At 45.4% G+C, this 23,428-nt stretch overlaps 1 protein-coding gene across 1 annotated transcript in view; it reads right to left on the bottom strand.

The window, feature by feature from the left end:
- Positions 1-20,672, bottom strand: part of THSD4 (thrombospondin type 1 domain containing 4) — a 558,652-nt gene extending 537,980 nt beyond the window's left edge. Inside the window, exons 1-3 of the mRNA XM_023753088.1 lie at positions 20,608-20,672; positions 14,794-14,902; positions 3,625-3,694 (exon numbers count right to left, since the gene is read on the bottom strand). Coding sequence (XP_023608856.1) covers positions 3,625-3,694; positions 14,794-14,822 — 99 coding nt within the window. The 5' untranslated portion in view covers positions 14,823-14,902; positions 20,608-20,672. The remainder of the gene's footprint in view (positions 1-3,624; positions 3,695-14,793; positions 14,903-20,607) is intronic.
- Positions 20,673-23,428: the final 2,756 nt, after the last annotated feature.

Here is a 23,428-nt window from a genome sequence, read left to right as displayed (position 1 = left end):
GCCAAAAGACATATGAAAACATGTTCAACGTTACTAATCATCCGAGAGAAGCAAATCAAAACAACAATGTGGTACCATCTCACACCTGTCAGAATGGCTATCATCAACAAATCAACAAACAACAAGTGCTGGCGAGGATGTGGAGAAAAAGGAACCCTCGTGCATTGCTGGTGGGAATGCAGACTGGTGCAGCCACTGTGGAGAACAGTATGGAGTTTCCTCAAAAAACTAAAAATGGAACTCCCATTTGACCCAGTGATCCCACTTCTAGGAATATATCCCAAGAAACTAGAAACACCAATTAGAGAGGATATATGCACCCCTATGTTCATAGGGGCACAATTCACCATAGCTAAGATTTGGAAACAGCCTAAGTGCCCATCAATAGATGAGTGGATTAAAAAACTGTGGTACATCTACACAATGGAATACTACACTGCTGTAAAAAAGAAAGAACTCTTACCATTTGAAACAGCATGTATGGACATGGAGAGCATTATGCTAAGCGAAATAAGCCAGTCAGAGAAAGATAAATATCACATGATCTCACTAATTTGTGGAATACAATGAACGACATAAACTGATGAACAAAAATAGATCCAGAGAGAGAGAAGCATAGAACAGATCATCAAACCTCAGAGAGAAGGCACGGGTGGGGGGCAGGGGTAGTAAGAGATCAACCAAAGGACTTGTATGCATGCATATAAGCATAACCAATGGACACAGACAGTAGGGAGGGGGTGAGGGCATGTGCTGGGGAGTGCGAGTGGCCAGGGAGAGGTCAATGGGGGGGAAAGGAGACATATGTAATACTTCAAACAATAAATAAATAATAAATAAATAAATAAATAAATAAATAAATAAAGTCTAGGTCCAAAGTCTCATCTAAATATAACCTAAGTGAGTATGGATAAAACTGAAGGTATGGTTCATTCTGTGGCAAACTGCTCTCCAGCTTAGAACCTGTGAAATCAAATATGTTACATGCTTCCAAAATACACTGGTGAACAGGCACAGGACATTCCCATGCAAATGGGAGAAAGAAGAAAGTAGAAAGGAAAGATAGGTTCTAAGCAAGTATAAAACCCAGCAGGGCAAATTCCATTAGACTTTAAGGCTCAAGAATAATCCTCGTTGGCTTGCTGCTATGCCATCCAGGCCACTAGGGCAGTGGTCCAGCCTGAAGCTTTGCTGGACAGAGGTTGGGGCCCCAAGGCTCCAGACTGTCCTGCCCCGACAGCTTTGGGCAGCCCCCACCCCACTGTGGCTCTCCAGGATTGGGGTCCTGAGACCACCTCATCCAGCCACTGGAGCGGCACCTGGGACAGCCAGCTGCTCAGCACTGGAGTGCAGGGAGAGGAGCCACCAGGGGAGGTGGTGCAGAGGTGAGCCAGGTTCAGAAGAACCAGCAGCCCCTCCTTTGCAGTTTCCCATTGTCCTAGACAACAGCTCCTGGCTTCTGTCAAGATGGCTTACTGTTCTCCTTACAAATGGTCTCTCAGCAACACCCTTAGCGTGCTTTCCTGAACAGGCTTTCTCATTCATTTCAATATAAATAAACTGAGAATTCTCCAAATCATTAAGTTCTATGTTCTGCTTACTTTCCAATTAACAATTCCATCTTTAAGTCATTTCTCTCTTCTCACATTTTACTACAAGCAGTCAAGAGAAACCAGGCCATTGTTTCAACACTTTCATTAGAAACTGCTTAAGCTAAACATCTAACTTCATCACTTACAAGTTCTACCTTCCACAGAACACAAACACAGGTCAGCCAAGCTCTTGGCCACTTTATGACAAGCATGGCCTTTCCTCCCGTTTCCAATAACATGTTGCTCATTTCCATCTGAGACGTCATCACAATGACACCTTTCATATTTGCACCCACTCTGTGTTAGGAGACTCAAGTATTGTCTGAGGCTTTCTCTACAGTTGTTGTTTTTTTTCGTACTGAGCTCTCATTGGAATTGCCTTTAAAAGTCCATTCATGGCCATGTGAGCTTTTCTGGTATGCAACCTCAAACTCTTCCATTACCAGTTCTAAAAACAAGTACGATAGATTGGGTGCTTTATAAACAACACAATGTATTTCTCACAGTTCTTGGGGCTGGGAATCAGGTATCAGGGTGCCAGCGTGGTGCCTTATTCTGGGTTGCAGACTTCTCACTGTATCCTCTCATGGCAGAGCAAGCTATCTCAGGATTCTAATAAGGATGCTAATTCCATTTGCTCCCATGACATATTCACCACCCAAAGGCGCATGGGGGTGGGGTAGGGTTGTGCGCAAATTTCCAACATGATGTTTAGACCTTGGCCAGGTTTTCCATTCATTCAATCATTCAACAAGTATTTTATTGAGCACCTATAATAGTCCAGGAGCTGAGAATATGACAGTACACAACGTAGGGCAGATCCCACTTTCATGGAGCTGACATCTGAGTGGGGCATACAATACAATACAGGTTTATATCAAGCCTAGAAAAACAAAGCCAGAACATAATACCCAAACCTAAAAGAAATTAGACTAATCAGACAAGAATATTAAGAACTTCTCCCAAGAAGGTTCACATCTAGGCAAACCCGTACACGCTCTTTTCTCCGTTCCCTTCTCTCCTGGACTTCCCCTGTGAAAACCCCGTATCAGGAAAGGTTCCAACCGACTCAGTCACGCTTAGATACACACAGCTCCGAAGTGTCGGTGTTTTGTTACAGGTAGACATGAGGTAGCAGAAAGGAACTCCACGGACCCTCTCAGAGTCATATTGTGCATCTACCTCTAAGGAGACATCCATCACGCACCTGCACGAGGCTGGTTTAGGCAACAGTGAATAGTTCATTTACTATGAAACACACAGAGCCTGGAGGGAAGTGTGCTGGATACTGTCTGTTTGTCCCTCCAGATGCTCTGTGACCCTTCTCCACCCAGCTCTGTGGCCCAGGAGGCTGGCCTTCAAGGACTGCATCAGGGCTTTTGTCTTCTGTCTTTGGTTGGATTCAGCTAAAGGGAATCACCACAGGAGAAAGAGGGGAGGAGGAGAGAGAGGGCCAGGTCCTGATTTCCCTGCTCCCTCCCTGCCTGGCTGCTGGTTGGCAGTGGCTGTGTCCTCTATCAGAAATCATGGCTCCCTATTAGGGTTCCTTTTCTATAGTCACAGCCACAGTCACAGCCACAGCTATCTATAGCTACAGCCGTCTCTCTAATCATCCACACCTCTTGCCCCTGGTGGTGCCCCTAGAGCAGCGGTCGCCAACTTTTCGAACCTCACGGGCCACCAGTGGTCCGCGGACCACCAGTTGGTGACCGCTGCCCTAGAGGGCAAAGCTCCATGCTGGTGCCCACCATTCCCAGGTATGTAGTCTTCTCACTGCCCTCTCTCACCTGCCCCATTCTAAAAGGCACAGGCTGCAAAGCCAGCACCACCCTCTAATCAGAGACTTGGAGCTTCATTTTTAAGCTCCAAGGACTTAGGGGGGTTTGGAGGGCTGGTGAACATCCTATAAATGGTGTTTCCTTGCAGAACCAGCGGTGACTCACCTCCAAATAGAACAAAACTCAAGGTGGTGACTAGAGTGACACCAGCCCCCTGTGCAGAGAAGAAAAGCCTCTGAATGGCCATGGCTTACCTTTCTGTGTTCAGTGGAAGGATGTGAGCCGATGAGCTGGAATCCTAACAGCAGCAGGTAACCCAGGACTCTGAGAAGGAAAAACAGCAACAGGCAGGACTGTGAGCATGTTCCAGGCAGCAACACCAGCAGAAGGAGCATTTCCGTCTCATCATTGGAAGGGAGACACCAGTCCAACCCGGGGTCTGGGATGTGACCCAGTGAAGAGGCAAAGGGCAACCCCCGGGAGGGAAGGCAGCGGACTGTGGGCAGGGCTGTGGCACCGGACAGATCTGGGATCAAACCCAGCAATACCACTTACCAGCAGGGTTTCCAGGTCAGAACAGTTAACCTCTTCGAGCCCCGTCTTCCTCCTTGTAAGATGGGGATAACACAGAAGCTGCCCAAGGGCTGGGGAGGACTGGATGCAATAATGTGCCATGTCTGACACAGTAAGTGCTAGTGCACGCTGGGTGCTCCCGGAGCCGGTTAGGTCTGGGCTCTGGAGCCGGGCCAGGGGAGTTCCTCTCCCACACACAGGCTGTCCTCAGAGCCTTTTCCTTGCCAGTCCTTGGTCCTTGGTGTCACATATGTTCCCCCGGGGCGGGATTAGCTGTGTTAAGCCCCACTGTCACCAGCCCTGATTAGGGCTTGTCATCAAATAAAGGGAAGGTACGGAAATAGGAGCCAGCTGGCCCTGAGACAGCGAGTGTGCTGGGAGAGCGTGAGCTTTGGATTCAAACACATCGAGGCTAGAATCCCAACTCCACCCTTCCCATCGGGGTGATGCTGGGTCAGCTGAGTCTGCGCCTCCCTGTGCTCATCTTCTGTGAGGATCACTGATGCTGACAGAGGTGAAAACTCCAGCACAGACAGGCAGGCAGGCAGAGGAGACAAGTATTGTCAAGTAATTAAATGCCCAAAGCCCCCTGATTTCAAGCCAACGGCATTGTTTTAAGCATCCCTACAAAAGGCTTTGGCCCTACTGAGCTGTCTTGAATCCTTTCTAGAGTTTAACCCTGAGGACAGAAGGTAAGCAACCCAGTGGTCCTCAACCTGAGACCTCCAACAGAACTGAGAGATAAAAAAAACACTGCCTTGTCCAAGAAAATACACTGTGTGGAGGTGGAGATGAAGAAGGAAACCTGTCTGAATCTGGGCTTAAGGCTTGTGGAGTTAGAAGAGGCTCCTACCGTCTCTAAGAATCCTAAATTCCACCCAAATCCCCATTTTGGATGTAAATGAGCCCGGCCCTAACAGACCACACAGCATGGATATGACAAACTGGTTAGAGACTGTGCTGGGGCAGGAAGCAGGGTGAAGGGACATGCAACCAGGTGTTAAATGCATCCTTCCTGCTGTTGTCTTCGAGCTGCAGCTGAGGCCCCAGCACAAGAACCAAGCATATTCCATGTGCACACATTCCAAAGGGAAGGGCTGAACGTCTATGAGGACTGGAAAAGGATGTGCACCTCCCCAAGATGTCTTCCAGCAAAGGGGCAGGAGTGTCTAAAGGAGTGGGCGTGCACATGGAGGTAGAAAAACACAGCTTTTTTCTAATGGTATCCTTACTGGATCCAATTTGTGCTCTAAACCAAGAAACATGTGCATCATGACTCAGGAGTCTATGTGCTTTGGTTACATGACCTTGGGCAAATCACCTCTGTGCCTCAGTTTCCTCATCTGTAAAATGGAAATAATATTGCCTGCCCTGCTGACCTCAAATGAGTGAATGTGCGAGAAAGCACATTATGAACCATGCCTACAAATCCGAATGATTTGTAACACATCCTGGCACTGTTACTCATTTAAAAAAACAACAACATAGCTTGGTGTGGTTTTGTTAAAAAAACAACAAGCAGCAGCTCTATAAATGTGTTACACCCCAGGCCCTCAAAGTTCTTGGCAGACACCTAAGCCACACATCTATAATGTAATCAGAAGCAATTCTGCATAACTGCTCATCCCAGGTTGCACTTCCAAAACTTTCAGGGCACTTGAGGCAGGAAAGGGCGAGAAAGACTGGAGGAGGGAAGAGTCTAAGTCTGTCCCTGTCTCAGAGGAACTGCTCTCCAGGTTGCCTGGTCAACTGTACTCCCAGATATTCCTGCAGCTTGTTCCCTCACCTTCGGGTGTCTTATGGAGAAAAGACCCCGTGGCCCTGAAGAAAACAGCACTTCTCCCCCAGGCCGGACAATATTTGTCTCCAGCACTTACTATCTCACAGACGATGAGATAGTAAGAGGTGTACTTTATTCATTTAAAGTACACCTCTGCCCACTGGAGTATAAGCTCCAGGAGATTTGAGAATTGTTTTATCTCTACTTTATCCCCAGAAACTAGCAGTGTCTGCTATATAGTTAGAGCTCAATTCATTGAATTAATGAATGATGTTACATCATCTTGAAATGTCAAGATAAGTGGAAATAGTGTGAATTACTATATTAAAAATGTCCAAAGTAATCTGGGAAATTTTAAAAAGTTCTCTCATGAAAAACTTATAAAAATCAGTTACATTTTTTAATTTCTATGTGATGCCCCAAAATTCATTCTCATAGGATTGACACAAGATATGGCAGCAAAATGTTTGCTAGTGCCGCTTGTTACAAAAATGCAACACTAGTAGTATTTAGATGTTCAGATGCTTCTTTTCTTCATTGAGCTGGGCCCCAGTGAGGCTAAAATGCATAGGGTACCCAATACAATTCATCCTGGAATAAAATCTTAGTTACTAAATGGGCTCTGGTCTGAATGGAATAGAATAAATCCCCCCAACGGGGACATTATTCTGTGGCCGCAATAGCAGCAGCGCTAGCAATATATAACCCCGGGGGCCAGAAGAAACTCCACCAAGGGCCGTAAGTTTCCCACCCCTGCTCACAGACTCTGTTTTGGGATACCCCGCCCTGCTCACACATACCTATCTAATTGGTAGTCTGTAGCTGTGCCCACACCTTTTCAACACGCCAACAATCTAGCCCAAATCCTTGTTCCTCCTGACCCAATTCGAAATTAATGTTCAGGGAATGCGAGAGCATGTGTGTGACTGTGTGTGTGCAGCTCCAGCTCGTGTGTTATTTCACTTTGATAGTTTGCTTTGGCAAACTGCTCCCAGCTTGCAACGTTTTGACAGACTGAAGGCTACCAGGGCCTTTGGCAAACAAATCACAGTTCCCTCCGAGCAGTGGGGGAAGCCACATTCCTACCAAGACTATCTGATTCACCTTGTAGGCGAATTTCACACCAATCAGAAAAAGAAAGAAAAAGCTATGCCATCTCCCCAGTGTTGTTCTAGAGTTTAAACACAACATCATTCCGTTTCCTCACGTAGAAAATAATTCGCATTGAAATTTGGTACAAGATCTACATCATGGAACTGGGGCTCTGGACTTCTGTGTTTGCCTTGCCCCCCCACCCCCACACCCACCCACGATCCTCAACCCCAGTGTGGGTGGGTCATGTCACAGCCACTGTGTTCCTCAATTAACTCAACACCACTTGAGCATATCAAGTAACAAAACAAGGAACACAGAAAAAAATCTTAACTTCTTTTCTTCTTTAGTTAATACAACCCAAGAGATATTTGGGGAGCAACCTGATCACTAATAAAATTATACCGACCTTAACAAAAGAGAGCCAAAATCTTAGCATTGAAGTGAAATCTGTACCTACTGCACTCTGGAGATCAAAAAAGTTTGCTAAGCATGCATTTTACATCTTCAGCTCAATCATCTGCCTTCCTCAGACAGCAGTTAAGAGTAAAAAAAGCAATGATCTTGGTTAGCGATACTTGATGGTTACCACCAATATCAATTCTTACAAGTATTATTGCATGTAATCCACAACCATCCCATCAGATACTTTTATTATACCCATTTTGTAGGTGAGGAAATTGAGGCACAGAGAGGCTAAGGCATTCACTGAAGGGGAAAAGCCTAATTCCCAGGCCAGCAGTCAGACCCTTGGCCTGGACCCTTAACCACTGTGCTCTGGGGCCTCATTGGAAACAACACACCTTTACACCAAGTATTCGCATTTGATCACATCACTTTCCTTCCCCAGTCTTATGAGACTGTGGCTTCACACATCTTGTTTTACTGTCACTGCTTGCAAAAATAACCAGAAAATGAGTGAATGCAATACAATCTCGTTTATTCAGCCTCACTAGAGAACATTAGAAGTTTTAAAACAATTGAAACTAACCATTTAAACTTCAACCTTGAAAGAAAAATCATTCTATTTATTCCCTCTGCTTTCTCATACAACATACGCTGAGCTTAAGTAACCTTTCTTAGATGGGTCACCAGTGTGCATATCTACCAATCTGCGCAGCAGTAGGTGGTGGCCCTGGAGCAGAGAGGTTGAGAGCCCAGTGCCTGGGGCTCTCTAAATCCCACTGGCCTTTTGCTGTTACCTCCCCACTGTCAGGCATTGCCTCCTGGACTGTGGATGAGCCTGTGTACTCCTAATCGGCTCCCTTCGGGTCGGCCTTGACCTTGGAAACCTTTAGACAACCAAGCTGCAGACAAACCAAGACCATACAGACTCTGGAGAAAGACCTGCCTGGCTTTTGTGGGGCAAATATTTCCATTTTAAAGCATGGACTTTGGGACACCTATTCTAACTGCATATTGGTTTTTATTGCTTATTTCCAGCTTATCCACTCTTGCAGCCATTTCTGTTTTCTGGACCAGGGCCTCTGGAAAAGTGAGGTGTTCTGTCACTGCATAGCTTTTCTGGGCACAACATCCTTTGGTAAATTTCCCTGCTCTCCAGAAAACAGTTCTGATACATCTTTGCAGCTAGCAGAACACTCAGCAGAGTCCACACTCAGGGATAATAAATAGGAAGTGAATCAAAGAATGACATGATGGAAAGAAGAAGGGAGAAAGAGGGAGGAAGTATCAGCCACTAAAAAAATGAAAGTGCTGCTGTGACAGACACTTTTCATCAACAAAGTGTTTTCTAAGTGCGTCCAGAATTCCGTCATAAAAATAGAAGAACTGGGAAAAGAAACACAATCGTGAAAGGAGGATTTCTATAAGTTGGAGTCATTGGTTCTGATCCCAGGAGGTCAGTGTTAACTGAGGTCTATAAATCTACTTGGATACGTAAGGAATGGGTAGCTTGAAACCCAATGATCACACCTTGACTCCATTGAACCCTTTTGGTACAGAATGTTCTAGCAAATCCCACAGTCAAGTATTAAGTGATGAGGACATGGTCCAGGTGCAGGGCTGTGCCAGGCATAACAAAAAATCAATACTGTCCGAATCCCTGCCATCATTTTATAGGAAGGGGTTTGCCAGGGCAGTCTTCCAAAAATCAATTTTATTTCCTCCTGGCCTCTATGCCTGCCATTCAGATGGCTCCTACCGGGCTTCCCAGAACACATTCCAGCAGGTTCTTGCTGGTACACTTGTGTTCATCTGCTCTCACCAGATGACTTGTGTTTATAGAGAGTCAACCACGGTCCCATACCTGTTTATGCCAGTTGCTTTGCGATTACATAAAATATTCATATAACACATAGACCCATGAAATAGAGTGCAAAAATTAAGAGTAGTTGTTAGCTGTTTCTACAAAATGAAGCTGAATGCTTTGTAAAGATGCATTAAAGTAAAGTAGCCAAGAAAAAAAACACAAAAAACTGCTGGCAAATTAGGTGTAGATGAGACAACCGTAAATGATTAGGGGAAAGAAAAATAAAACTCTAGAATCATTCTGTACTCAGATTGCTTTGCAAATGTCTTTAAATTCTCACCCCACATTAAAGAAACCCAAATGCTTAGATAATGCTCATGGGTGTGGTTTGTGCAGGAGAGACGATCAGGGGTTCATGCTCAAAGAAAAGTCCTTGGCCTCACATAAAAAACTGGTGAGTGAATGCACATGTGTTTTAAGTAAAAAATAAACTGTTAAAGGTGTGTGTGTATAATTTGTATGATTTTCTACTTTAACCTATTTTATAATTAATGATCCTGGTCAGGAAAGAAAAATTTTCTACTTTACTCCTTTTACATAAAAGATAATTATTAATTTATTCATTCAATATTCAACAAATATTTATTAAGCATCAACTGGGCAGCGGTTTAGATGTGGGCTACACCAACTGTCCCTGCCTATTAACACCATGAGGTTGAATATGTATGACCCTCCTCTTCTTCCCTCTCCCCCTCCTCCTCCTCTTCTTTCTCATCTTCTTCCTTCCCTTCCTCTCCTCCTTCTCCCCACTCCTTGGTCACTGGCATACTAGGGGCCCAGTGCGTGAATTTGTGTATCTTGAAAGGAACTGTGGGCCATGAGGCTTCGGTGGGCACAGGGGTGGGTCTCAGCCCATCCTCCGTGCCCCCGCCCAACCCCTCCCACAGCGGCCCCCAGTCCAGTCTGCCAGCAGTCCGGCTCCTGCCGCTGCCACTCCCATGCGCTGAGAGCAGGGCTGTTGCTGGCAGTGGGTGCGAAAGGCGGCTGCCGGCCCCGATCACCTCTCAGGAGCAGGGGGAGTGGAGAAGCCCTGAGGGGTGATCGGGGCCGGCAGTCGCCGCTTGAACTTGCTGACGGCACTGAGCTATCGGGGCCAGCGCTGGGCGCTGGCAGCGGGTGCGAGCGGTGGCTCCAGTGCCAGCAGCGGGTGCAAGCGGGGCTGACACTAGCAGCAAGTGCAAGCGCCAAGTGGGACCGTGGTGCACAAGAACAAAGAATTTTCAATAACTACCAGAGGCTCACCCCAATGACAGCAACTAGCAACCCACCTTGGTCTGGCGCCCCTGCTCACCTGCTCCACCATCCCAGCATAGCCAATGACACCCGCCATGTTCTGCACTCTGCTGCCTGCTGCCAGCACCTCCCATGTTCCACATGCGCCCCCTGGTGGTCAGCACACGTCCTAGTAACCGGTTGTTCAGTTGTTCTGCCGTATGGTCTATTTGCATATTAGGGTTTTATACATATAGATTTCTTTACCCCTGAGGGGAATCTCTGTTCTCACTGTTGAGTCATACCTCAAATATCACTATTTTGGGCATTCTCTTTCTCATACAAACACACTTTCTTTACCCACTTTCTTCCTTTCTGTATTCAGGATCTTTTTCAGTTGCCTGAAGAACATCAGCCACCTTTCTCTTTCTCATTTCCTCAATCCCTTTAGTTGTATTTCTAAGTGAAGTAGCTGACAGGCATTACAGTAATATTATTCACTGAAATGTATATCAAGGAAAAGAAAAGCCTTTCTTTTCAGAAGACTAAAACCAGACACTTGACCTAGGGCCATCAATCTGTACAACGCTTAAAATGATCCAGAACTCCCCATAAAATCTATAAAAATCACCATCTAACTCTGTAATCTCTCTAATTACATCTGCATTTCTTCAAAAACTACCATTCAAAATAAGAATCACTGAATCAACTTTATTTCCTGCCAATTTAACCAATCATTTGGCATTTTCATAGTTTTGTTTTCTTCTGTGTTTTCATTTTAGACATAAGACATATCAATTACACTAAAGCACTCCACCAGGTAAAGGAAGAGCCCCAAGCAAGCAGACTGGCTCTAACAGACTCAGCTGGCTGCCCATGGTAGGCAGTCGTCATCGCTTGTTACAGAGCTTCTGGGGAGAAACTGTTTCCTTCAACTCAGTCACTGAACAAGCACAGAAGGATGTAACTGTGCATACAAAGAAAAAGGTGCACAATTTGGAACATGTCTTTAGCAATATAAACACTTCTCATCACTTAGTACCTTTTCCTCTCTAACTTGGAACAGATTAAGGAACATTCCTTAATCTAGCCTTGACCGACTCTTTGGTCCAAAAGGATTTTACTTACCTTACATTTTGCATGGCATCCAGATCTGGTCCAAGGTTCAGTGACAGCCACTAACCAGTTCCATTAAACGTTTAAATCTTATATTTCTTCTGCTACTGGGTTTAACTGTGATTCTTTTTCATTACTATGGACTCTGAGTGAGCCGAGCTACTCTTGCTACATTTCTTCTGCTACTGGGTTTAACTGTAATTCTTTTTCATTACTATGTACTCTGAGTGAGCCGAGCTACTCTTGCTACATTAGTAGTAAGGGCTTCTCTGTCCCTTTTAATGAGGAAGAAGCTGACTTTATGCTTTTTTGTGACTTGGCAAAAACTGAGCAGGGATTTTTAAACTAAATCTCTACATATCAGAATTGTGAATCCCCTTAAATGTTTTTTCCTCTGAGGGATTTTCTTGGCAGCTAACTTCTAATTTTGACCTGCTTTCCCTATAGGCAGAGAAATCCGTCAGCTTCTCCAATGGATCTTTACCCATTTGGTTGCCTTGATAAATTTTAAAAAGGCCTAAATATGTGTTTCTCATCTACCATTTTTATCAATGACCTCTTACTCGTAAAGTAACCATAGCCCTTTTCCCCAGAACATTTTGAAAAGTATTTAAACAAAAGACACTCTATGTTTGTTTTCTGTTGGGTGTGGAGGGTTGTGTGATGTCTGTCCACCACCCCCACCGCCCGTCCCCAGTTTACATGGCTCTAGAAACAGACTGTGATGTGAAATAGTTTGAGTACCTGGCTTAGGAAGGAGACCTGATGGGAAACTCCAGCAGAGCTCTCCCAAAGAATCTGTCCTCATAATTCACAGTTTTCCCCCGAGTCCTCAGGGGAACTGTCCGGCTGAGCAGCCTGGTTCAAACAATCCCTTCGCAGGGCCCAAAATCCAGAGTCCTGCCACCAGGAGAGCAAGGTGACGTCACGCTGTCAAGTACTCCCACCTGCTCATTTCTAATCTGTGAGCACTTTCTCTGAAATACACTGAGTGGCCAGATTATTATGACCACCCCATCAGTACTTCGTTGGGCCACCTTTTGCATTCAAACTGCGGGGGTTCTTCTTGGCATTGACCACGAGATGTTGAAAGGTGATTCGAGGATCTGACACCATGCCTGATGAACAGCACTGTACAGTTCTGTGAGATTTGATGGTTGTGGAACCAGCTGCCTGATGGCTCCTTTAACTTCGTCCCACAAATGCTCAATTGGATTGAGATCTGGTGATTGTGGGGGCCACCTAAGCAAGGTAAAGTCTCCCTCATGTTCTTGAAACAACTCCTGCACAATACGAGCACCGTGGCATGGCGCACTGTCTTGTTGGAAGAAGCCATCTCCATTGGGATACGCCATCAACATGATAGGATGAACTTGATCAGCAACGATACTTAGGTATGTTGTGCTATTCAGATGTTTATAATGACCTGGCCCTCTAGCAACTTCAGCGCAAAATTATAGCTAATTTGCCTACAAACGTCAGGTGGTCATAATAATCTGGCCACTCAGTGTAATGCATAGCTTAGCGGTGAGCCCGGGACCCCCTTGATGGGAGAGGGTCTCCACACCACAGATCCTTACAAGGCTATCAATTAAAATCCTAGGACATCAAGAAAAATATTTGCAAAAGGGGATTTGTCCCAAGTAAAGCCCTTCCTGTGTAGCCTGATGGCCACAATTGTGAGGGTCCTCAGTACTTTTAAGGGCTTTTCTGATAACAGCCAGAAAAGCCAAAGATCTGTTTTCTCATTGATTTTAGAGAGAGAGGAAGGGAGAGGGAGAGAGATTTTACTCTTTTTTACCACATGGTGAACCCAACTTTGGTGATCTGCTGCTCTTTCCAATGCAGTTCAGTATGTGACTGTGACATCCACTTCTCTGTGCCCCCTTAGGTACTAGTGTTCAACTAGGCCGAGGTCCCCCTGTGGCCAGTGGTTTTGCAGCAGTGTGATGGAGCTTCCACAAAACACATGTATAGTGCATGTCTTCAAATATCTTTTAAATTATTTTTTAAACTACTGCTTAAAAATGCACACATGCAAAATTAAGTTAAATGGCAAATATGAACCCTGCAGAGACCATAAAACATTAACGTGGGCTGCCCTGACAATGGCTGGATTTTGCAGAGGCCTCTAACTGTTTCTGACACACTTGTGAATGTCACTGATGAAGAAGGTTGTAGCTCTGCACAGGCTTTTGAACTTCAGGCCTGCACATGTCTGTTCATGTAATTATACAAGCAACTACAGACGACAGTGCACACACACGCACGACTGCACTCAATTAAATGCCAGGCCTGGGCCTAAGAGCACCTGCCAGGCAAATGCTCAAGCACTGGTTGGGCAATCGTATGTGGCACCATCATAATAACATACTATAAACCATTTTACCTTTTAGTAGTCCCTCCACAATAATGTATAGTTATGGGGGGGGGATTACACAATATCCTTGGTGACTCAACTTTGAAGCAGAAGGTTCTTCCTTCCCATCTTTCTAGATTCTGAATTAATCTAAAGAATATCCTAAGATTGCAAGATGAGTTTTAGCAAAAAACTGTTACTAATTGCAATTATTTACCTGTACGGATCAAGGTTTTCTTAATACTATGCAGCTAAAACAAGTGTAAAATCAACCAGGTGATGAGGCTGATGTACCAGCTATCAGCCATAAATCCTGAGTTCAAATTTTGGTGTTTACCCAAACAGACTCAATGACCTCATACTGTTAAATATTACAAAGCTGAACTTGTAAAATAAATTTATCTTTCTTTTTTTTTAATCCTCACCCAAGGATCTGTTTTCTCATTAATTTTACAGAGAGAGGAAGGGAGAGGAAGAGAGAGAGAAACATTGATATGAGAGAGAAACATCCGTCGCCTCCTGTACGTACCCTGGCCAGGGATGGAACACACAACCTGGGTATGTGCCCTGAGCAGGAATCAAACCTCAACCTTTTGGAGTATGGAATGACACCCAATTAACTGAGCCACACTGACCGGGCTAAAATAAATTTATCTTAATGAACTAGTGCCATTGGCTATTTTATATATTGAGATTTTACTTAATTTTGATTAAAGAATTTTTAAAAGGGCCTATTAGCTTAAAGTTTGAAAATAGCCTCCATGACGGGGACTACAGTTCCTGAGCGCAGAGCCCTTTTTCTGACTCTATGCTGAAGGAATGTGGCACAGCAGTTGAGGACTCTGAGCACTGGTTTCTGTTCTGCAAATTAGAGATACTAATGCTTGTTCCACTTACCTCGCATGGTTGATATTAGGATCAGATTAAAAAAATGCAGGTAAAAGTCATAAATGTTTTGAGCAGATTTTGACTTAACTGATCTGGTTTCTTATTCTCTTTTTAAAAGGTTCTCCACTTACCTGAGAAACCCCATGAAATTGGATACCATGATGCCAGGGTCCAGGGAAAAAGCAAGGGCTCCTGGGAGATGTTGTCAATTTTCTGCAGGTGGGAGTGGTATTCAAACTCCTATAGAAGGAACAACAATGCTATTTTTAGCATGGTGCTTGGGAAAATTCTTCAGGCTACAATGAAACCAGAAGTGAGCAATGGAAGACATGAGAACACAAATTCCACTGACCAGTTATGGTTACCAGATTTCCCAGTTGAAGTCTAATTGTGTATGAACATGAGGTACCAAATTTACAGGACATTCAGCACAGTGACTAATCCACACAAGATGGCCAATAAATACCTATCAACGATGATCTCTGAGGACCCTAAGAAAAAAGATACCTACTAAGAAAAGCTCCAGGTGGCTAACTGGGCTCAAATTAAAAACCAAATAATAAAGAAAAAAACAACAACAACAAAACAGAGCCTAGCAGCCATTTCTACGCAGGAGCCTCTTATGGAAATTGCACTTCATGGAGAAGCCTGCATTGTGTTTCTGCCATCTGAGCCAGCCCTTGATGAAAGAATTCCTGAAATCTAATTTCAACCAATAGGACTGAGGCTTTCCCTATACAATCAGAGATGTGCAGCTTCAACAAACCAGAGAAGCTCTATGCTGATCAAGCAGGATAGAGCTTTTTGGACCAATCAAACTGTGAGGATTTGGAGTCCTCATTTGCATGAGAACAGACCAATCAGGGACCAGGAGCTGGGACTTCTGTCTGTATAAGCCAGCTCCCCTCTGGCTCTGAGAACGCACTTTTCCTGTCCACCTAGGACTGAAAATTGCATTTCCCTGGCTGAGCTGAACCACAAAGATGTCTCACTGGAACAGAGTGGAGCAGAGCAGAGCATTGTGAAGCAGACCAGAATGGAGCACAGCAGACCAGGAGGAGAAGAGCAGACAGAGGACTGGCCCCACAGCTGCCTCACAGCCCTGCTGTTTGCACAGCCATATTGTATCACAATGGGGTTATTTTGTACTGAAAAAAGTTTCCTTTTTCATTGCATTCAAAATTGGGGATTCCTGTTGGCAGTGAATTGGCACCAACCACCATCGGTTGACACCACAGACTCCAAGCTCATAGCCAAACTGGCATTAGGCAAACCTGCATTGAAAATTTAGCCCCATCTATTGAAGGCTACTTAACCACAGGAAAGTCATCCTGCCTCTGTGTTTTGGTTTCCCCAATGTACAACTGCCCTTCTTGTGCTCCTTGATGTAACTGTTTCCTTTGAGTGAGAGGTGGACAGCAAGGGGTGGGGGCTGTGGTTGAGGGTGGGGCTGGGACCAGAGTTAACCTCAGAAGTGGGTAAAAATACTAACAAACAAAGAAATTACATACAGACACATGCTACAACATAGGTGAACTTTGAAAACATCATCCTAAGTAAAAGAAGCCAGCCACAAAGATCATATGTTGTATGATTCCATTCGTAGCAATTGTCCAGAATAAGCATATCTACAGAGACAGAAAGTACATTAGTGGTTGCCACCATCTGGTGGTTGGATGGGGCTCATGGGAGGGTACAATGTTTCCTCCTGGGGTGACAAAAATGTTTTAATATTAGATTGTGGTGATGGTTGCACAGCCCTGTGAATATATTAAAAGCCATTGAATTATACACTTTTAAGTTGGTGAAGTATGGTATATGAATTATACCTCAATAAAACTTTTAAAATACTGCCTAAAAACTACTCAAAGTAGTCGTGACAATTAAGTGAGTGGACACTGGCCCAGTGCCTGGCACAGAGTTACACTCAATAAAAAGTAGCTCTGATGATACTCATGCAAGAGGAGGTGAAGCAACACTGAAAATGTGTTATCACAGTAACATCAGGAAGCTAACACTCCCTCCCCTACTTTATTCAGAATCCTTCACTAAACAGAATTTCTAAACATTTCAAGTGATCCAACAGTTTCAAACTTTATGAAAGCCCAGGATGGGAGGTTTGGTTGAAATGTGATGGAAGTTGGGAAGTAAAATCATGGCCCAGCCTCCTCTCCTCCCACACCTCTTTTCAGAGAAAGACAAATAAATGAGCAAGATGTCCAGGTGTGCCAAGGAGTCCTCTCTAATAAAGCCAGTTTTCCAAAATCACTGGTTTCCAAATTCTTCCTAGGACTTGACATTTCCTTTTCACAAGGAAGGGAGGATGAGAAGGTAAGTTATAAGCACTTAAGAAAAGACAGTCATGAGAATCAGAAAATTCCATTTACAGGAGAAAATAATCAAGGTTTTAAAAGTTACCCCCAGTCCTTTCTGAGGGTTAATAAGAAAGTAGAGCCTCTTAACCATAATCACCCCTAATTAGCCATCAGCAACTCATGAAATTACTCATGGTCCTGAAGACCCTTAAATTCTTGGGTCTCAGCCAGAAGTTGAGATCCACCAGGAAGAAAGCCAACAAGTGCAAAATGGAACAGTTAAAACTTCTCTGAATCCGGTCTTGCTCTTGGCTGGGGAGCATGTATGTGCAAAGACAGGATTTAACTTGGGAGTCAGATGAAATCTTTGTCACCCTCCTGATGACAATCAACTAATCAGTAATATTTACTCAGTATGTGGAGTCCTCAGGTCCTCTCCAAGGGATTAAAGAGAAGAATGAGTCAATGCAGGGTCTCACTTTACAATGTAGCTTAGGTAGGTGAGATTTAGGGAATGGAATTATCTGGGGGAAAGTGATGTTATTCAGAACAGCATAGAATAAATGTTGTTGTATGGAGACCCTGAGTACTAATCAAGCTAGTTCAACACAAGGAGACTCACTGTAGAGGGCTGGTGGGGCATCAGCAAGGATGGTGGGACTGAAGATCAGCCCTTAGCCTATGCAGGTTACCAGTGAACAACTTAGAGCAGTTGGTAAGTGTACACACTGCAATCTGAAAGACCTGGGTCTGAGACGAGCACCCCCACTTATTAACCCGGTGACCTTTGGCAGTTAACCCTTTGTCTTTCAATTTCTTCATCTGTAAAATGGAGATACTGTTTGGAACTACTTCATAGAGTTGTATTAATTATTTTTTGAGACTGCAACACACACACACACACAGCAGGCATGGTCCCTGCCTTCAAGGAACTTATAGTCTAGATCAGGGGTCCTCAAACTACGGCCCGCGGGCCACATGCAAATACAAATATTGTATTTGTTCCCGTTTTGTTTTTTTACTTCAAAATAAGATATGTGCGGTGTGCATAGGAATTTGTTCATAGTTTTTTTTAAACTATAGTCCAGCCCTCCAACGGTCTGAGGGACAGTGAACTGGCCCCCTGTTTAAAAAGTTTGAGGACCCCTGGTCTAGATACTAGAGGGCTATATACTTTAAACAAACTGAAACATATTAAGTATAAAAATGAAATTGTGATAAGAGCCTCAGAAAGTATACTGGGCAGTGGTCAGAGAAGGACTCTCTGAGGAAGTGACCTTCATGCTGGGGCTTCAGGGGTGAGGAGTCAGCCAGGCGAAGGGGCTGGGGGCCGTCCAGTGAGAGGGGATCTGGAGTGTAAACTCCTGTGAGGACTGGGAGGAAGACGGAGCCCAGGTGGTGGGAACTTGGCAATCCAAGGAGAATGCGGGAAGATCTGACCCCATATTTACCAGACTATGGTAAATAAATGGTTGAGGGACAAGGGAAAGAGAGGTGTCGAAGATGACTCCCTCCACATTTCTGATGGATGGAGGCAGCCAAAGGAGGTGCCAACAGAGCTTTTCGGTTTTGACAGGAAAGGAAGGGCAATGTTAAGGGTAGAGGGTGTGATATAAAGCAATGTTTCCCAAATCTGACCAGAAGTCAACCAGAAAAACATCTTAAATTACCAAAACAATTTGAAAACTGATTTACAACTGCTGCTGAAACCCATGAACCTTGTCCTCTGTCTGCATTTTGCCTTCAGATATTTGCTGATAATAAAATGAAGCTATCATGAGTAACATGTCAGTATGAAATATGGTCTCTTTCATCTTTAGCTCATCCTTTTAAAATTTATGTTTTGAATGTATGTTTTATATGCTCACATAATACATTGATAGGTTAAAAAATAACCAAACATACATTAGACTTATACACTCAAACATATTTTTTTTGTTAATCCTCTTCTGAGGATATTTTTCCTTTGATTTTTAGAGAGAGAGGAAGGGAGAGAGAAAGACAGAGAGAGAAAAACATCTGTGAGAGAAACACATTGATTGGTTGCCTTCACACACGCCCCGACCAGGACCAGGGGTCGAGCCTACAACCCAGGTACATGCTCTTGACCAGTATCAAACCCTGGCCCTTTCAGTCCACAGGCTGATGCTCTTTCCACTGAGCCAAACCAGCTAGGGCTACATGCAAACATTTTTCACTGATGGGGTGTGCAATCAAAAAGAAATTGGGGCAGCCACTGCTCTAGAATATTTTGGGACCAACTTTTTGTCAGATTTGATGAGTCCATTTTTTCTCCTGACACAATTGTCCCTGGAGAGTTCCTACCAGCCCTGCCATGTCCTCCGTGTTCACTGTGCCTCCGTGATTAGCACTGTGTTAAGCTGGCTCTGCTTCTCAGACTGTGGGTCACCACCCATTAGTCTACCATGAAATCAACCTTGTGGGTCACACTTTTTTTAATGAAATAGAAAAGATTGAAAAAAAGAGCAAACACCAGTGTTGACCACACGTAGTAAGGGTGAGTATTTGTTACTGTGGCTGTCAGAAAGGTTAAAGCCCTGGCTCTGGAACCCAGGAGGCAGTGAAGGATTCTGTGGCCTGGGGAATAAAATTGTGAAGATAGGAGAAGCCCGCCCCAAGCCCCCGAAAGGTGGCCCGAGGAGAAGTTAGGACGAGATGGGCAAGAAAGAGCCACTGTAGGTTCTGGAGCAGGGAGGGACCTGATGAAAGTGAGGTCTCCCGAAAATCCGCCAGGCAGCGTTGCCTGGAGCCGACCAAGCGGACTGAGTCAACAAGCCATCTATGGCGCCGAGCCGCCTTTTGAGGTTTGCTCCTGCTGATTTATAACCCTTCTTGACAGTGAACAAAACATCTAACAATCTAGTTTCTGTTACAGCATATGCTTGCTCGGGGGTGGAGGCCGCACCTTCTCTCCTTTCCACAGGATCCTACAGGAAGGCTGACCAGTCACCTGATTTGGTTTAAGACAACGTCGCAGTCCCCACACACTGGGTGGAAGTGGCAGGAAGGTTCGAGGCTCACGACAGCAGGGACAGAGAGAGGGGCCACCACAGATCCAGCCCAGGGCAGACAGTGGCTCCCTGGCCCCAGAAGATGCCAGACAATGGTGCTACTCTGCTGCTCCTTACCCACCACCCCGCCTCTGAGTGTCTCCCTGCCCCTTCTCCTCAGGCCCGACCAGAGCTCCTGGTTTTAGGCTGATTCCAGAAAAGAAGGCTCTGCTCAGCCTCCCATGTCTGGGTTCAGAAAGACCTCCTTGAAGCCACATCCCAACTACAGGGCAAGTTCCACCTCCCTCCCGCCCTTACTCTAGCTTCTCCCCTTGGAAGTCCCACAGGGTAAAGCAACCACCCAGACCAACAAGAGCCCTAATCCCAGTGGGAGACAGTGAGTCCTCAGCACAAGAATGAGGACCAGAGATTTCAGAGGGAGGCAGTTCCAGACCCCAAATCAGCACCCACTATCTCATGGTGAGGGTGAGTCTCAGAACTTGCCCGTCCTCTGTGAAAGCCACCCGGGGGTCCTGACAGACAGGGAGCCTCCACATGGGGCCTGCATCCTGCCCCATCCTCTGTTACCAACACTACCAGCGCATTCTCTGCCATTTACCCAAACTTCCTCACAGTTTGTAGCGCCCCGAAGCTGACATTCCAGCTGTCTGTGAACGAAGCACAGGATGGCGGTCCCAGCATCAGAGTGTATCTAACCCGCCCTTGTGCTGCATTATAAGAAAAGTGGAAGAAGAGTCAGTTATCAGCTTTCACTAAGCACCAATAGCTATTTAATCCTCACAGCAAAACTGAAGCCACACGGTGGGCCGAGGGTAGGGCTGTGACTACACACAGACCACCAACACCAGAGTTGGACTTCTCTTCACTCTGTTAGACTCACTGGCTTCCACCTAGTAAAGAATCATGCATAGCTAGACACTCAGTAAGTAAGTGAATGGATGGATGATGGATGATGGATGAGTAGGTGGGTGCTATCCCATAGATTTGCTGGGAGACAAAACCTTTCAGGAATGACTGTCTATTGTGCCATGAGCATCACCTCGAGCAAAGTAGAGCCAAGATGAGTGATTTAATAACCTACTATTTCAGATAATAATAATAAGGAGGCTGAGGATACTAGCAAAGTCTATGGGTGATTACCGAGCATCAGATGGAGTCTAAGTGCTTTACACATAGCAACCCACTTTATTCTCACAACCCCTGAAGGAGACACCATTGGGAAATGGAGGCACAAAGGAGTTAACTAACTTTTCCAAAGTCACCCAGCTAGTAGTGTGAGAGTCAGGATTCAGTCCCAGGTAGCCAGAGCACTTCACCATCCTCCGACTGTCTTCTACCCCATACAAACAGGGCTACCTTAATGACCAAAACACGGGCTGCTGGTGCAGGTCTTTTCCCAGGTGTCATCTTCAGCACTGGTTTGGAGATAAAGAAACATTACAGGCCTCCATGCATGACATCCTCAAGTCACAACACAGCAGAGTGGCCCGTGACCCGTATCGGGCTGGCCCCAGTCCTCCTGAGGTCCTTGAGTGTTTGTATGTGGGGCAATCAGGTCACCAGTGAATAAACACTCAGTGCCTACTGGGTTAGGCTTCATGCAAGACACTCAATACGTTGGGGGGGGGGGGAATCCCCTGCCCTTGAGGAGCTTACACTTATATTGAGGCAGACCAATAAACAAAAAAAAATACACAAGTGACTATTTCTTTAACAATGATAAATTACTTCAGACTGAATGCCCAATGTCTGGTACAGGCAAAGTGGAGCCCCAACATTCCAAGGCAGTAGATAGCACAGCAGACTTTATGGCGAGCATGTCCTTATTCTTGCTACACACTGGTCACTGCACTACGGACAGTACGTACCAGCTCATCTAACCTCATGACAACTATACGAAGTAGATAACGAGTGCTGTCCCAGCTTACAAAGGAGAAAACTGAGGCACAAAAAGGTTAGTGGATTTTCCCATGTCCCACAGCTAGTAAGTGGTCGCACTGGTGGGCTTCAAAGCCAGGCAGTGTGACTCCAGACCCCATCCTCTGGACCCCGTCCTGGTTGCCTCGTGGGCTTGGAGATGCCTCCATGGACCAGGCAGGCTTTAGGGATTAGAAGAATGTGAGCTGGCATGTCAGGCACAGGGAATAAATAATAGCTGGCTGAGGGATGAGGTTTGGGGAAAAACAAAGGCTTCCGAAACCTTCAAAAGAAAACAAGGGCCCGACTGGCGTGGCTCAGTGGTTTAGCATCGACCTATGAACCAGGATGTCATGGATGAATTCCAGGTCAGGGCACATGCCCTGGTTGCGGGCTCGATCCCCACTGGGGGTGTGCAGGAGGCAGCCAATCAATGATTCTCTCTCACCATTGATGTTTCTCTCTCTCCATCTGCCTTCCTCTCTGAAATCAATAAAAATTATTTTTTTAAAAAATGAGGTTCTCATGTGTTTTGTGCATGAACAAACTCTCTAGTGGAGAGAGAGCACAGTGTGAATGAATAACAGAGGGTAGAGGACCAATGAGCCACCATCACCCAGTTAGCCGAAGAGGAGCAAGCTGGAAAGTGGAACACAGGTGGAGGCTGTCCTGCACTGTCCTGAGGTGGGGTCCATGGAGAAGGATGTGCATGCAGGGTGTCTCTTACTCCCCTTCACTGAGAAGACGTGGGGGATCTGGAGAAAGGACTTTGGCTGGAGAAGGAAGAAGACTGCCAAGAAGAGCAGGCAGAGAAAGCAAAAGGCAGAAAAAGAGGTGTTCTTATTTCTTGAAGGTACACCCCACTTAAAATGAAATGATTATCCAGAGCAGGAAGAACAGAGGGAGGGATACCCTTTAAATAGTCACCATGAACACTGTCACGGGCAAATGTGCAGCCAACAATGGAGGGACAGGGCAGGGTCTAGACTCTAGAAGCTTAAAAGAAAAGGGAGTACCTTCTCTTTTAACAGAACCAAACATGCTGTGTGTATGCTTGTCCCTCACTGGACAGGAAGCTTCTCAAGGCAAGGGCTATGTCTTCTCATCTTTACACCGTTACTCAACTGTGCCTGGTGCAGGTGGCCATGCAATGAAAGTCTGATGAATTCATGTGTGTATAGATGGATGGAGGAATGACTAAAGGATGAATGGCATATGTCTCTAGTACTTTGAATTCTTAGAAAGCAGAGTCCATGTCTGATTACTCTCTGTCTGCTATTGCTGATTCAGCGATGTCTCAGCCTTAGCATGTCTTCCATCTGCCCTAGGACCAGATGGAAGACATGCTAAGCCACCTCAGATATGTGCTGCCTCCAGGGAAGGTCCGACAGGAGCCCTCTGGTGGCCGGCATCACTTGCCATAGCCCTTTCAGGAAAGTCTGCCCCAGGTAGCAGGGCACTGGGGAAGCTGACATAGGAGCCTCAGGCTGGTCACCTTTCCA

Source organism: Myotis lucifugus, unplaced genomic scaffold (assembly GCF_000147115.1).
Source record: "Myotis lucifugus unplaced genomic scaffold, Myoluc2.0 scaffold_41, whole genome shotgun sequence".
Taxonomy (NCBI): Eukaryota; Metazoa; Chordata; class Mammalia; order Chiroptera; family Vespertilionidae; genus Myotis; species Myotis lucifugus.
This window is presented reverse-complemented; position numbering and strand designations above follow the sequence as displayed.